Source organism: Phacochoerus africanus, chromosome 15, assembly GCF_016906955.1.
Source record: "Phacochoerus africanus isolate WHEZ1 chromosome 15, ROS_Pafr_v1, whole genome shotgun sequence".
Lineage (NCBI taxonomy): Eukaryota > Metazoa > Chordata > Mammalia > Artiodactyla > Suidae > Phacochoerus > Phacochoerus africanus.
The window spans coordinates 107530862-107544379 of record NC_062558.1 but is presented as its reverse complement, the minus strand read 5'-3'; the positions used below and the strand labels follow the sequence as shown (position 1 = coordinate 107544379).

Below are 13518 nucleotides of genomic sequence, written 5' to 3'. Positions count from 1 at the left end.
TCAATGGGAAAAGGACTCTTTTAAAAACAGTTGCTGCTTAAACAATTGAATAAAACTAGAAGTAGTGAATACACATGGACAGTTAGTATGAGCTAACCAAATGTACTTATGCCTGGATCATAAACCTATACGTGAAATCCAGAGTAATAAATCTTCTAAAAAACAAAAGAATATCTTTACAGATTTTAAGTAGACAAAGATTTCTTGGACAAGAAGCAAAAATTATTAAACATAAGGAGTTCCCGTCATGGCTCAGTGATAAACGAATCTGACTAGATCCATGAGGACACAGGTTCGATCCCTAGCCTTTCTCAGTGAGTTAAGGATCCTACATTGCTGTGGCTGTGGTGTAGGCCAGCAGCTAGAGCTCCAATTCGACTCCTGGTCTAGGAACCGCCATATGCGGCCCTAAAAAAAAAAAAAAATCACAGAAAGAATTATTAACCATAAAACTAAAATTTCATATATTGGACTTCATCAAAATTTAAACTCTCTGCTCATCAAAAGATATCATGATGAAAATGAAAGAGCAGGCTATATAGTTTGGGAGAAAATAATTCTCAATGCACTATCTGACAAAAGTTCATATCCAGAGTATAAGAAGAATACCTGCAAATAATGCAAGGACTGAAAAGCAAACTAAAAATGGGCAAAAGATTTGAACAGATACTACACAAAGGAGATAAACAACTGACAATAAACGTGAAAAAGTGCTCAACATCATTGGTCATAAGGGCTATGTAAATTAAACCCATGAGATAACACTCACTGCAGTATTAACTAGAATAGCTAAAATCTAAAAGGCTAATGACGTGAGTTCCCCTTGTGGCTCAGCAGTTAACAAATCTGACTAGCATCCATAAAGGTGCAGGTTCGATCCCTGGCCTCGCTCAGTGGGTTAATGATCTGGTGTTGCCGTGGCCGGTGGACCCCTAGCCTGGGAACCTCCATATGCCACGGATGCAGCCCTAAAAAGCAAATAATAATAATAATAAATAAGTAAAGGACTGGGAGTTCCCGTCTTGGTGCAGCGGAAACGAAGCTGACTAGGAACCATGAGGTTTCACGTTCGATCCCTGGCCTTGCTCAGTGGGTTAGGGATCCGGCATTGCTGTGAGCTGTGGTGTAGGTCTCAGACGCGGCTTGGATCTGATGTTGCTGTGGCTCTGGCATAGGCTGGCAGCAACAGCTCAGATTCAGCCTGGGAACCTCCATATGCCACAGGTGTGGCCCTAAAAAGACAAAACAAACAAACAAACAAACAAAAAAAACGACTAATGACATGAAATCTTGCAAGAATGTAGAACAATTGCAGTTCTCATACATTGTTAATGGGAATGAAAAATGGTACAACCACTTAGTCTCTTACAAATTCATCTTCCCTATTACCCAGCAATTTTACTCCTGGATATTTACCCAAAAGAATTTAAAACATGTTCAAATAAGACTTGTACAATAATGTTCATAGCAGCCCTAATAGCACAAAACTGGAAACAGTCCAAATACCCATCATCAGGAGAATGGGCAAATTGTGCTACAGTCGTACAGTGGAACATTCAGCAATAAAACAGTGAATTACGGGTACACAAAACAACATGGATGAATATCAGGAGCATTTTTATCTTGAGTGAAAGAAGCCAAGCACACAAAAAATACACTGTAAATTTCCATTTTTATAAAGTATAATAAGAGCAGACAAAACTAATCTGTAGTGAGAAAGATCAAAAAGTGGTTGCTTCTGGGAGAGGGACAGGGAATAAACTAGAAAGAGTCATGAAGGAACTCTCTGAAATGATGGACATATTCCAGGTCTTGTTCTGGGTGTTGGCTACATAGCACACTGAGTTGTCAAAGCTCACTGAACCAGGAGTTCCCATTGTGGCACAGTGGTTAACGAATCTGACTAGGAACCATGAGGTTGCAGATTCAATCCCTGGCCTTTCTCCGTGGGTTAAGGATCCGGCGTTGCCGTGAGCTGTGGTGTAGGTTGCAGATGTGGCTCAGATCCTGCATTGCTGTGGCTGTGGCGTAGGCTGGCGGCTATAGTTCTGATTCAACCCCTAGCCTGGGAACCTCCGCATGCTGCGGGAGCAGCCCTAGAAAAGGCAAAAAGACCAAAAAAAAAAAAAAAAACTCACTGAACCAAACACTTAAGATGTGTACATTTTATTTCATATTAATTATATCTCAATAAAAAATTAAAACAAAAAGAGACTTTCAAATGGGAAGAAAAAGCCACTGATTAGGGGGAGATAATTATTTGCAATACATGTATCTGATAGAGTCTCTGTATGTAGAATGAAGCACTCTTACAGCCTGGTTATGAGCCAAAGATGAATTTGCTCTGTTTATAGTCTGAAATAGGTAGCTACAAAAACCTAAGTCTCCATCTCTTAGATGGTATCCACAGCTTTTTATCTAGTAGAGATAGTTTTATTTTCCTCTGTAATGATTTGACTTGGAGGCTTAGCATATAAGAGTTTAAAGGTGGTTGTTGCAAATATATAATATAGTAATATATAGGGTGTACTTATTACCAGAGCCAAACAAAACCTAATCCAAACTTTTCATGTTGTTACAAAGCTAACCTTGCTTGGGGACAAAGAATTTTGCTTCATCTAAACTGAATTGAAGTAACTCAGTCCCTTAAACATCACAAAGTGTTAAAACAGAATTGCTGGTGATAATTTCTGAGATAAACATCGTAAAATATTATAGCTTAGAGTAGAATTAAATTAAGTCAACCATACATAACAGCACTAGATCCATAAAAAAGCGTGCTGACTTGGCTCTATGCCTTTTGTTTTGGTAAAAGCAATGAGATGACTAGACTTTGAGGGGTTTGTTTGAGGTTTTTTTCGGTGCTCTTGCTATACATGCTAAACAATGAATTCTCTAATTTTTGCTTATACGTAACTTTTTTTTCCTTTTTTTTTTTTTTTTTTTTTAGGGCCACTCCTGTGGCATATGGAAGTTCCTGGGCTAGGGGTCTAATCAGAGCCTTAGCTGCCAGCCACAGCCACAGCCACAGCAACTCAGGATCTGTGCCGCATCTGCAACCTACACCACAGCTCACAGCAATGCTGGATCCTTAACCCACTGAGCAAGGCCAGGAGTTGAACCCACATCCTCATGGATCTTGGTTGGGTTCTTTTCCCTTGAGCCACAACGGGAACTCCATAACTTTTAAAATGCAAAGAAATAACTTTAGACTTGAGAATTCATGTGTAACACACTGAACTTTAAAACCTCACTCTTCACGTAGTACTAAAACACAAATTCTAAAATGGGTCAATAACATTCAGTATTATCCAGGGACCTGGCAAGTGCATTCGAGTTCCTTTTAATCTACTAGACTGCATTTGTTCCAAACCTCCACACAAATATGGAGCCCCAGTATTTGTAATATATGAAGAATAAGCATTTCATTTGAAATATTAATGGATAAATAAATATGTGAATGAATGAAGCTCAAACTTTAGGGATCCTAATCACTGTGTGGTGGAAGGATATGGAGTCAAAATAATCTATAATTGCAGACTCTTAAATTAGGTATGACATACTTTTTACCTTGTGATTTATTTATCTCTTGTTAGGTTATATTAGTTCCCTGTATCCAAAAATATCTCTAGTCATTTGTCAAAAAAAAAAAAAAAAAGATCTTTGTGAGGGCCTACCGTTTGTCAAGTATCCTGCTTGATGCTAGGTATGGTAAACAAAACAGACGTCATCCCTGACCTGACCTTTGGAAAGTGTGGGGCAATACCGAGGTTCAGAGAACTGTTAATGGAAATTCTCCAGTTGATGCTGAGAGCCTGGGCCCGGGCAGGGGCTGCGAAGTCTGCAGAAAGTAGATGGAGTTCAAGAGACCTAAGGTTGTCACAGGTAGGACCTGATTGCTTGGATGCAGAGGTTGAGGAAGAGAATGGGTCAAGGATGTTGGATAGGTTTTTAGTTTGGGCATTTCGTTCAGTTCTTTTATTCTTTTTTTTTTTTTTTTTTTTGTTAAAGGGCTGCCCCTATGGCATATGGAGGTTCCCAAGCTAGGGGTCAAATTGGAGCTACAGCTGCCAGCCACAGCCACAGCCACAGCAAAGCCAGATCTGAGCTGCGTCTGTGAGCTACACCACAGCTCAGGGCAACACCCGATCCTTAACCCACTCAGCAAGGCCAGGGACTGAACCCAAAACCTCATGGTTCCTAGTCGGATTCATTTCCACTGCGCCACAACAGGAACTCCACTTCTTTTATTCTTATATGTGATACCCTGTTGACTACCAAATGTAATTTTACTTTATTACAAAACTCTTGTATTTTTAAAAATTTTATGGCCATACCTACGGCTTACATAGGTTCCCAGGCCAGAAATTGAATCCAAGCTGCAACTGGAACCTACACTGCAGCTGCAGCAATGCCAGATCCGTTAACCCACTGTGCCAGATTGAGGGTGGAACCACACCCTGAGCCACTGCAGTGGGATTCTTAACCCACTGCACCACAGTGGGAATTCCAGAACCCTTTTATTTTTTTATCCCTCGCAGCCACCACCCTTTTTTAAATTTGGTAGATATTCTGAAGTTTTTTCATTCTTTTTTTTGGGGGGGGCAGTAAAATGGACTAATTCCTGCCCAGCAGCTGTTACAGGACTCTCTCTTAGTCATCTTGGATATTCCATTTGCTTCCTACTTATGGTAGAGTCTGTTAACAGACTCTGTTAACACTCTTTATTAGCCATTACTATTAAATTTCTCTTGGTTTAGTCTCTTGTTTTGATAGAGTTCAAATTCAAATCACCTCTTTGAAAAAAGGAACATGTAAAGTACATTCTTTTCTTTAGTTCGCATGTGCAAAGATAACTGTTCAATTGCTTTCTTTGTCATTATCATGATGCCTAATTGGTTTTTGGCTAAGTTTAACTTTCTAGATTGAAAATGATTTTCACTCACAGTTTTGAAAGCATTCTTCTAGTTTCCAATACTGCTGTTCAGAAGCCATTTTAAGATATTATTCTTACTTCTAATAGTCTGAAACTTCTACAGTCTTAGGCATTGGGTAGATTTTTTTTCCTTCATTCATCATACCAGTGTGTGGGGGTTTTAACTCTTAAGACTCAGGTCTGATAAATTGCAATTATTATTGTATGTTTAATAATTTCCTCCCCACCATTTTCTGTTCTCTTTTTTTGAACTCCTATTAATCTGTTACAGGATCACTAGTTTGATTCTCTAATTTTTTATTTTTTCTTATATTGTCTGACTCTTTATCTTTTTGTTCTTTGTCTTTTAGTCTTTTTACTGGATTTATATTGGCTTTCATATTTTTAATCTCTAAGAGCTCTTTGTTATTCTGTTTCTTTTGATAAAAAAAAGTCCTCTTTGGAATTCCCTGGTGGTGCAATGATTTAAGGACCCAGCATTGTCACTGCTGTGACATGGGTTCTATCCCTGCCCGGGCGCAGCCAAAAAATGTGTGTGTGTGTGTGTGTAATCTTTCTTATATGGTTTTAAGATATTAACAATTTTCGTCTTCAGCTTTAATTGTCTCAGTCCTCTGAATTTGTTTATTCTGTTTATTTGATACAGTTTCTCCCTCTCTCTCTCTCTCTCTCTCTCTCTCTCTTTTTGTCTTTTTCTAGGGCTGCTCTGCAACATATGGAGGTTCCCAGGCTAGGGGTCTAATTGGAGCTACAGCTGCCGGCCTACTCTAGAGCCACAGCAACTCAGGATCTGAGCCGCATCTGCCACCTACACCACAGCTCACGGCAACACTGGATCCTTAACCCACTAAGCAAGGCCGGGGACCAAACCCGCACCCTCATGGTTCCTAGTCGGATTCGTTACCACTGCACCACGATGGGAACTTCAGTTTTTCTCTTTAACGTGAGGAATTTCTCCCATATGTAAGATGCTAAGCTGATTGAAAGCTTTGATCAGGAGTGAGACTTACTAACTAATAGCCTTCGCTATAGGACAATTAGGTGCAAAAGCTTTGGGGGTTGTAGGACTGCCAATTGTCCATATCTTTTTGTCTATAACGGTGATTCAGTGGTTGGGAAATCCCACATGATAAAAAGTTATTTGGACTGAGTTATTTTTTCAGACTCATCCAGGATATAGGCTCATCAAGAGCTATTATTAGACTTCCTTTAAGGTGACAATGTAAAGATATGTCTTCTGTATCTTAAAATCACTCTAACACAGTAAAAAACAGACACAAAAACTCATCTTTATTGAAATAAAGAGACATCATAATATGTGAATACAGAAAGGGCCTAAATATTGCCTTTTAGGGCTCATAGCTATCCTAGAGGTCAGTTCTGGGTATAGGTTGACTTCAAGGCTCCAAAAGTTCCCTGATTTTGGAGTTTGCAGGGGCTAGTGACCCTCCTCTTTTCCCTACCTGAATTTGAAAGCAATTAAAATGAGTCAGAGATAAAAAATCAGCTTTATCACTAATAAACACTAGGTAGTTAGATAAGGCTTGGGTGTGTAGCTGTAGGCTTCCTAATGTAAAACAGTCTTCTATCATCAGGGCACTACCCGATTTCCAACCAGAGCTCCTCCTGGGACTGTTTGTGGGCAGTTTAAAATTTGCCCTCCCCCCAAAAAAAGAAAAAATGTATACATGTATGTGTGGCTGGGTCACCTTGCTGTACAGTAGAAAATTGACAGAACACTGTAAACCAGCTATAATGGAAAAAATAAAAATCATTATAAAAAAAAAAGAAAAATTTGCCCTCCCCCTCTTAAAGGTGCTGAAAGATCACATTAATTAAATCCACTCTTAGACAACACTGAACCCAAGGCTGAAAATCCATTCCCTATTCTATTTCCCATCCTAAAATATTTCTGCCCATCAGTTTATATAGCTCATCAGGCATTCAGCAATAAGGCTAAATAACAATATTGACGTATTTCAATAATGTTAATTACAAAGGTTTGCTCCCCAAACTGAATATATATCCTCTCCCCATTATAAAGTTCCTAGGGGAAAATTTAAGTCCTAACAGTAAATCTTTTTGTAAGGTAAAGTCTAAAGATAGTTTATTACATATTCTTTTGAGCTTTTTTTTTTTGGGGGGGGGGTCTTTTTGTCTTTTCAGGGTCCCACTTGCAGCATATGGAGATTACCAGGCTAGGGGTCTAATCAGAGCTATAGCCGCCAGCCTACGCCACAGACACAGCAATGCAGGATCCGAGCCACGTCTCCGACCTACACCACAGCTCACGGCAATGCCGGATCCTTAACCCACTGAGTGAGGCCAGGGATCGAACCCGCAACCTCATGCTTCCTAGTCGGATTCATTTCCACTGCGCCACGATGGGAACTCCAAAATTTATTACATATTCTTAAGTAATAAACTCCTCTCCATTTTCTTTTTCTGGTCTCAACCAGTCTTTCAATGCCTGGCTACAATCAGGATTCCCTTGGCAGCTTCAGCCTAAGCTGGCTGTACTTGGAATGTATGTGTATCTTTCAGTGCCACAGACATGAACAGTAGTTCTTTGCTAAGTCCCACATGAGCTTCACTGTTTGAAAAAAAAAAAAAAAAGAATCCAAAGAGTTAATATGACATGCAAGATTATCACAGCACTGGCCCCACATTCATTTATTTTAAAATGTCTGTAGGCGTTCCCTGGTAGCTCGGCAAGTTAAGGACTTTGCATTGTCACCTCTGTGGCCCGGGTCACTGCTGTGGTGCAGGTTCCATCCCTGGCCCAGGACCTTCCACATTCTTCAGGCACAGCCAAAAAAAAAAAAGTCTGTAGAAGGGTTATTCCAGTCAAAATTATGTTTCCAGAACCTGATATTTACTGTTGCTAAAGACTACTGCAGCTGTAATTTGTGACATCAGAGTGAAGGAAAGTAGATGGAGAAAATCTTCATTTCTGGGAAGTTCCCATTGTGGCGCAGCAGAAACAAATCTGACTAGTATCCATGAGGATGTACGTTTGATCCCCGGCCTTGCTCAGTGGGTTAAGGATCCGGTGTTGCCATGAGCAGGGGTGTAGGTCGAAGACGCTGCTTGGATCCCACATTGCTGTGGCTGTGGTGTAGCCTGGCAACTGCAGCTCTGATTCGACCCTTAACCTGGGAACTTCCATACGCCACACCTGCAGCCCTAAAAAGCAAAAAAAAAAAAAAAAAATCCTGGTGTTCCTGTCATGGCTCAGCAGTTAGCAAACCCGCCTAGGATCCATGAGGATGTGGGTTCGATCCCTGCCCTCACTCAGTGGGTTAAGGATCCGGCATTGCCATGAGCTGTGGTGTAGGTTGCAGACGTGACTTGGATCCCAAGTTGCTGTGGCTGTGGCGTAGGCCAGCGGCTACAGTTCCAATTGGACCCCTAGCCTGGGAACCTCCATATGCTGTGGGTGCAGTCCTAAAAGACAAAAGACAAAAAAGAAAATCTTCCTTTCTGGTTCTACAAATTATGTCACAAATTTGCTTTGTGAACACGGAGTCAGAACAAAGGGAATTCATTTTAGATAAACATGATTCCAGTCATCAAGAGACATAACCCAAAGTTATGTCTCTTAGATCAGATACCTGAGTCAGTTTGACAGGGTCCCTTTTCCTGGAAGCATCTATTGCCTTTGACTTGAATTGGTGGGTGATTGGGAGGACCCTTTCTAGCCCTGAGATTCTGTGAATTTGATAGCTTTTTAAAAAAAATCTACATTGCTGAGAGTTCTTTGCCTTTTTCATGACATTTTACATTTCTTTCTAGAACTGAAGAAGGGTATAGAATTGCCACTACTATTTCCATTATTACACATGTGCTGCTTTAGAGTCTGGAGCATTTTGGGCCCTGATAAGGTAGAGGTGCAAAACACTCAACAGCAGCAGTTTTGCCATCTGGCCTCTGATACCAGAGAGCTCCCCAGTTGGGGGAAGCTAGAGTCAGTCTTTTGGGAGGTGTAACTATTCACAGTTCTGGTGTCATGGACTGTTGCGAAGAAATTAATTTCCTTTTGTCTTACAGAAAGAGCACTACATAGGACCAATATGAGGAAAAGGTCTATCTTGCTTAGAGCAGTTTGTCTTGGGTCTTTCTTCAGAGAAGTAATAGTAACAGTCAAATTGGAAGGCTGTTTATTTGAGCGGGTATAAGCACTGACCTGTCATGGACATTCTTCCTGCAGGATTCCCAACAAGAAACAGAAGTATCGTTAACAACTGTTGTGACCTTTGTGGACGTTACCCAGAAGCCAGAGCCTCCAAGAGGCCAACCCAGAGTGGACTGGAAATTGCCATTCGACTTCTTCTTTCCCTTCAAAGTGGCCTTCAGCAGAGTAGACTCTCAAAAAGGCTCAGTCTCTCCTATTCTTACCCTGTGTCTCTTACTACTTGGAGTTCTCAATCTAGAGACTAAGTGAAAATAGGAGAAGAAACAGATTTTCGTTTTCCCTATGGGAAGTTCCAAGGCAGCCTGCTTATCTTGGCTAAATAGCTCCTCACCTGCTCATGACCAGAGGAGGGCATTTAAGAAAACAGAGACCTAACTGAAGGAATCTTTGTCTATGAAAAGAGGGATACATGTTAGATTCTCTACTTCTCAAGAAGGAAAGAATGCCAAGAGCCCTTCCTCTGGCCCTACAGGTTGTGTTATGCCTGCCTAAAGGTTTGCAACATCTTCATCCATCTGCTCACAGGCACACTTGGGACCCAGCAAAAGGAGCAGGCTCCTGCTGTCCCCAGATGAATTCAGGAACAGCTGCCCTGTGGACTGGAGTGAGAACAGAAAACTGGTGGCTGTATATTTTGTCTGGTTCTTCCCCACTTCCCTCGGGCTATATTTTTTGCTCAGGCATGAGTGGGAAAAGCAGTCCTTTCTCCTGAGTTTCCATAATAAATGTGGAATCATGGCCCCCTTTGCTACTAGCATGACCCCACTACTCATTTCTGCTCTTTCCTTCCCTCCATTGCGGTGAGGAGGAGAAAAGCTGATCAAGAGCGTTGTTATACTAACTCCAGCAGCACACAAAGTTAACTGATAGGTGATCTGCCTCTTGATTATTTTCCTATATATGGGACATTAAAAAAAAAAAAAAAAAAAAAAAGGAAGAGTTCCCGTCATGGCTCAGCGGAAACAAATCCAACTAGGAACCATAAGGTTGTGGGTTCAATTCCTGGCCTTGCTCAGTGGTTAAGGATCTGGTGTTGCCGTGAGCTGTGGTGTAGGCCAGCAGCTGTAGCTCCAATTAGACCCTTAGCCTGGGAACCTCCATATGCTGCAGGCGCGGCCCTAAAAAGAAAAAGAAAAAATAAAAAACGGAAAACTGTCATACACAGCACAGTAGTATTTAAATCAAGGGACTTGCAGAGTTCTTATTGTGGCTCAGTGGTAACAAACCCGACTAGTATCCATGAGGACACTGGTTTGATCCCTGGCTCTGCTCAGTGGGTTGAGGATCCAGTGTTGCCGTGAGCTGCAGTGTAAGTCGCAAACGCTGCTCAAATCTGGCATTGCTGTGGCTATGGTGTAGGCTGCCAGCTACAGCTCCATTTTGACCCCTATCCTGGGAACTTCCTTATGCCACAGGTGTGGCCCTAAAAAGCATAAATAAATAAATAAAGGGACTTGGGTTATTTTCCTGGGAGATACACTCTCTGAAGACCTGAAATATGTGGCACTGACATAAATAGTGAATTCAGCATGAAATCTGTTTTTAGTGTAAGGCAGTGGCAGCTTTAAGGGGCAATGCACACAGGCATGGTTGGGCCCTACCTGCTTGACCAACTCATAGATTCTGGCTGCAGAGAAAACCACTTAAAAAGGTAATTTCCTTTTAAAATCATTCTTGAGTGGAGAAGCATGGGTTGGGAATTACTATAGAAAACTTAGAAAGCAGGAAGCATAAAAAGGTTTAGACTGGAGTTCCTGCTGTGGCGCAACAGGATAAGTGGCGTCTTGGGGGCTATGACACAGGTTCAATCCCTGGCCTGTCACAGTAGGTTAAGGATCTGGTGTTGCCACAGTTGTGGCTTATGTCGCAACTGCGGCCCAGATCTGATCCCTGGCCCAGGAACCCCATATGCTGTGGGGAGGCCAAAAAAAAAAGTTTTGACCTAAAACAGAATTATGCTATCCTTGGAATTTAAAACAAAATTCTTATGTAAGAAGTATCATTTTATCTAATTTTCTTAAACTTTTTAAGATCTTTTTTATAAAAAAGAACAATGTAAAGAATAGGATGTAAGAGAATAATTTACTGCAATGAAAATAGTATTGAACACCTACTGTGAAACAGAATTGGAAGATACAGCCCCTTGATGAGCTGACAATTTGGTGGGGGAAGATGACATGTGACATGGGAGATGCCATTTCAGAGAAGTAATCAAGGTGGCCTAGACTAGTGAGGGACAAGCTTTGAGGAGGTGGTTGGGTTGGAGCTAAAGGTGGCAGATAGGTAGGATTGGGAAAGGAGGCCGTGATCCCGAGGAGGAAGAACTACCTGAGTGAAGGCCCAAAAGTTCACGTGGACCAGAGGCTTAGGAGCTGGAAGTGACAGTAGAAGTACTGCAGGGGCAAAATAGGCAAGATGTGCCAAGTAAAATGGGGAGTCGAAAGCCAGGCAAAGAGAAATGGGAGGTAGTATATTTTCAGACTCTTCCACAGTGTATTAACGATCTGAATCTAAAATTGTTTTTTAATAATAAAGCATGGGGAGTTCCATTGTGGTGCAGAAGAAATGAATCCAACTAGTATCCATGAGGATTTGGGTTCAATCCCTGGCCTCCAACAGTGGGGGATCTGGTGTTGCCGTAAGCTGTGGTGTAGTTCACAGACTTGACTCGGATCCTGCGTTGCTATGGCTATGGCACAGGCTGTCAGCTGTAGCTTCTATTCAGCCCCTAGCCTGGGAACTTCCATATGCCACAGGTGTGGCAAAATAATAACAATAATAATAATAATAACTTAGTTATAATAAGTCCTGCTTCATGAGCAGAAAGTACTATTGTAGGAGTTCCTGCTGTGGCACAGCAGGTTAAGGATCTGGTTTTGCCACAGCTGTGGCACAGGTCACAGCTACAGCTCAGATTCAGTCTCTGGCCTGGGAACTTGCATATGCCACGAGTGTGGCAAAACAAGAATAAAACTAATTGTAAACACCATCTCTGATGGGCTTATCATTTTGCCTCATTCCAAAGTACCTCAAAAATAACCTATGTCCACAGAATAAAGTGGCACATTTCTCGTAGCAATTATTTATAACTAGTTTCTGTATAAGGAAGATTCTGCACAAGGAGACTTGGGAGCTGGGAAGATGATGGCAGGATTTTCACCAGAGTTCATTACAGAGATGTTTTCATTCAGCAACCCTGCCTCTAAGGAGACCTGTATTAAAACAGACCACAAAGCTATTAAGAGTATTTAGGTTTTCCAGTTTAGACTGCTTAAAGGGAACTAACGTTACAGTTCAATCTGAGATACAGGGTCAGAGACATCTAGTCTGCTCCCAACAGCCTCAAAGTCTTTTTCAGAGTCCAGTCCTTTTCCTCTTTTATTCAAATGTTTATTCCTACACCAAAGTGCTATGAAACCATTCTGCTCCTTAACAAAAAAAGTTAGATCTCAATTACAATTCACATACCATAAAATTCACCCTTTGAAAGTATACAATTCAGTGGGTTTTAGTATATTTGGAGTTAGGCAAACATCATCACTAATTCCAGAACCTTTTTATCATCCTAAAAAGAAGTCCCTTGCTGATGAGCAGTCACTTCCATTTTCCCTTTACCCCTGGTTTCCAGCAGCCACTAATCTACTTTCTGTCTCCATAGATTTGACCACTTACAAAGTCTCATGTAAAGGGAATCACACAAGGAGTTCCCCATCGTGGCGCAGTGGTTAACGAATCCGACTAGGAACCATGAGGTTGTGAGTTCAATCCCTGGCCTTGCTCAGTGGGTTGAGGATCCGGTGTTGCCATGAGTTGTGGCGTAGGTCGCAGATGCGGCTCGGATTCCACGTTGCTGTGGCTGTGGCATAGGCCGGCAGCAACAGCTCCGATTAGACCCCTACCCTGGGAACCTCTATATGCTGTGGGAGAGGCCCTAAAAAAGGCAAAAAGACTAAAAAATAAACAGAATCACACAACATGTAGCCCTTTGTATCTAGCTTTTGCACTTGACGTAATATTTTCAAGATTAGTCCATGTCGTAGCATGTATCAGTACTTCATTCCTTTTTACAGCTGAATAATATATTCCATTGTATCAATATACCACACTTATTTATCCATAAATTGATGGACATTTGGGTTGTTGCTATTTTTTGGCAGTTAGGAATAATGCTGCTATGAACATTTCATGTTCAAGTGTTTGTGTGGGCTTATGTTTTTATTTATCTTGAGTATATATCTAGGAGTGGAATTGCTGGGCAGTATGATAATTCTATGTTTAATTTATTGAGGAATTGCCAAACTGCTTTCCAAAGTGGCTGTACCATTTTACAATCCCACCAGCAATAGATGAGCGTTTCAATTTCTCCACATCCTGGCCAATATCTGTA

General features: G+C 41.3%; 1 protein-coding gene across 3 annotated transcripts in view; it reads left to right on the top strand.

Annotated features, from left to right (window-relative positions):
• Positions 1-9885, top strand: part of TCTN3 (tectonic family member 3) — a 30109-nt gene extending 20224 nt beyond the window's left edge. For all 3 annotated transcript variants that reach the window (XM_047761620.1, XM_047761619.1, XM_047761618.1), the window contains one exon: positions 9147-9885. In XM_047761620.1, coding sequence (XP_047617576.1) covers positions 9147-9380 — 234 coding nt within the window. In that variant the 3' untranslated portion in view covers positions 9381-9885. The remainder of the gene's footprint in view (positions 1-9146) is intronic.
• Positions 9886-13518: the final 3633 nt, after the last annotated feature.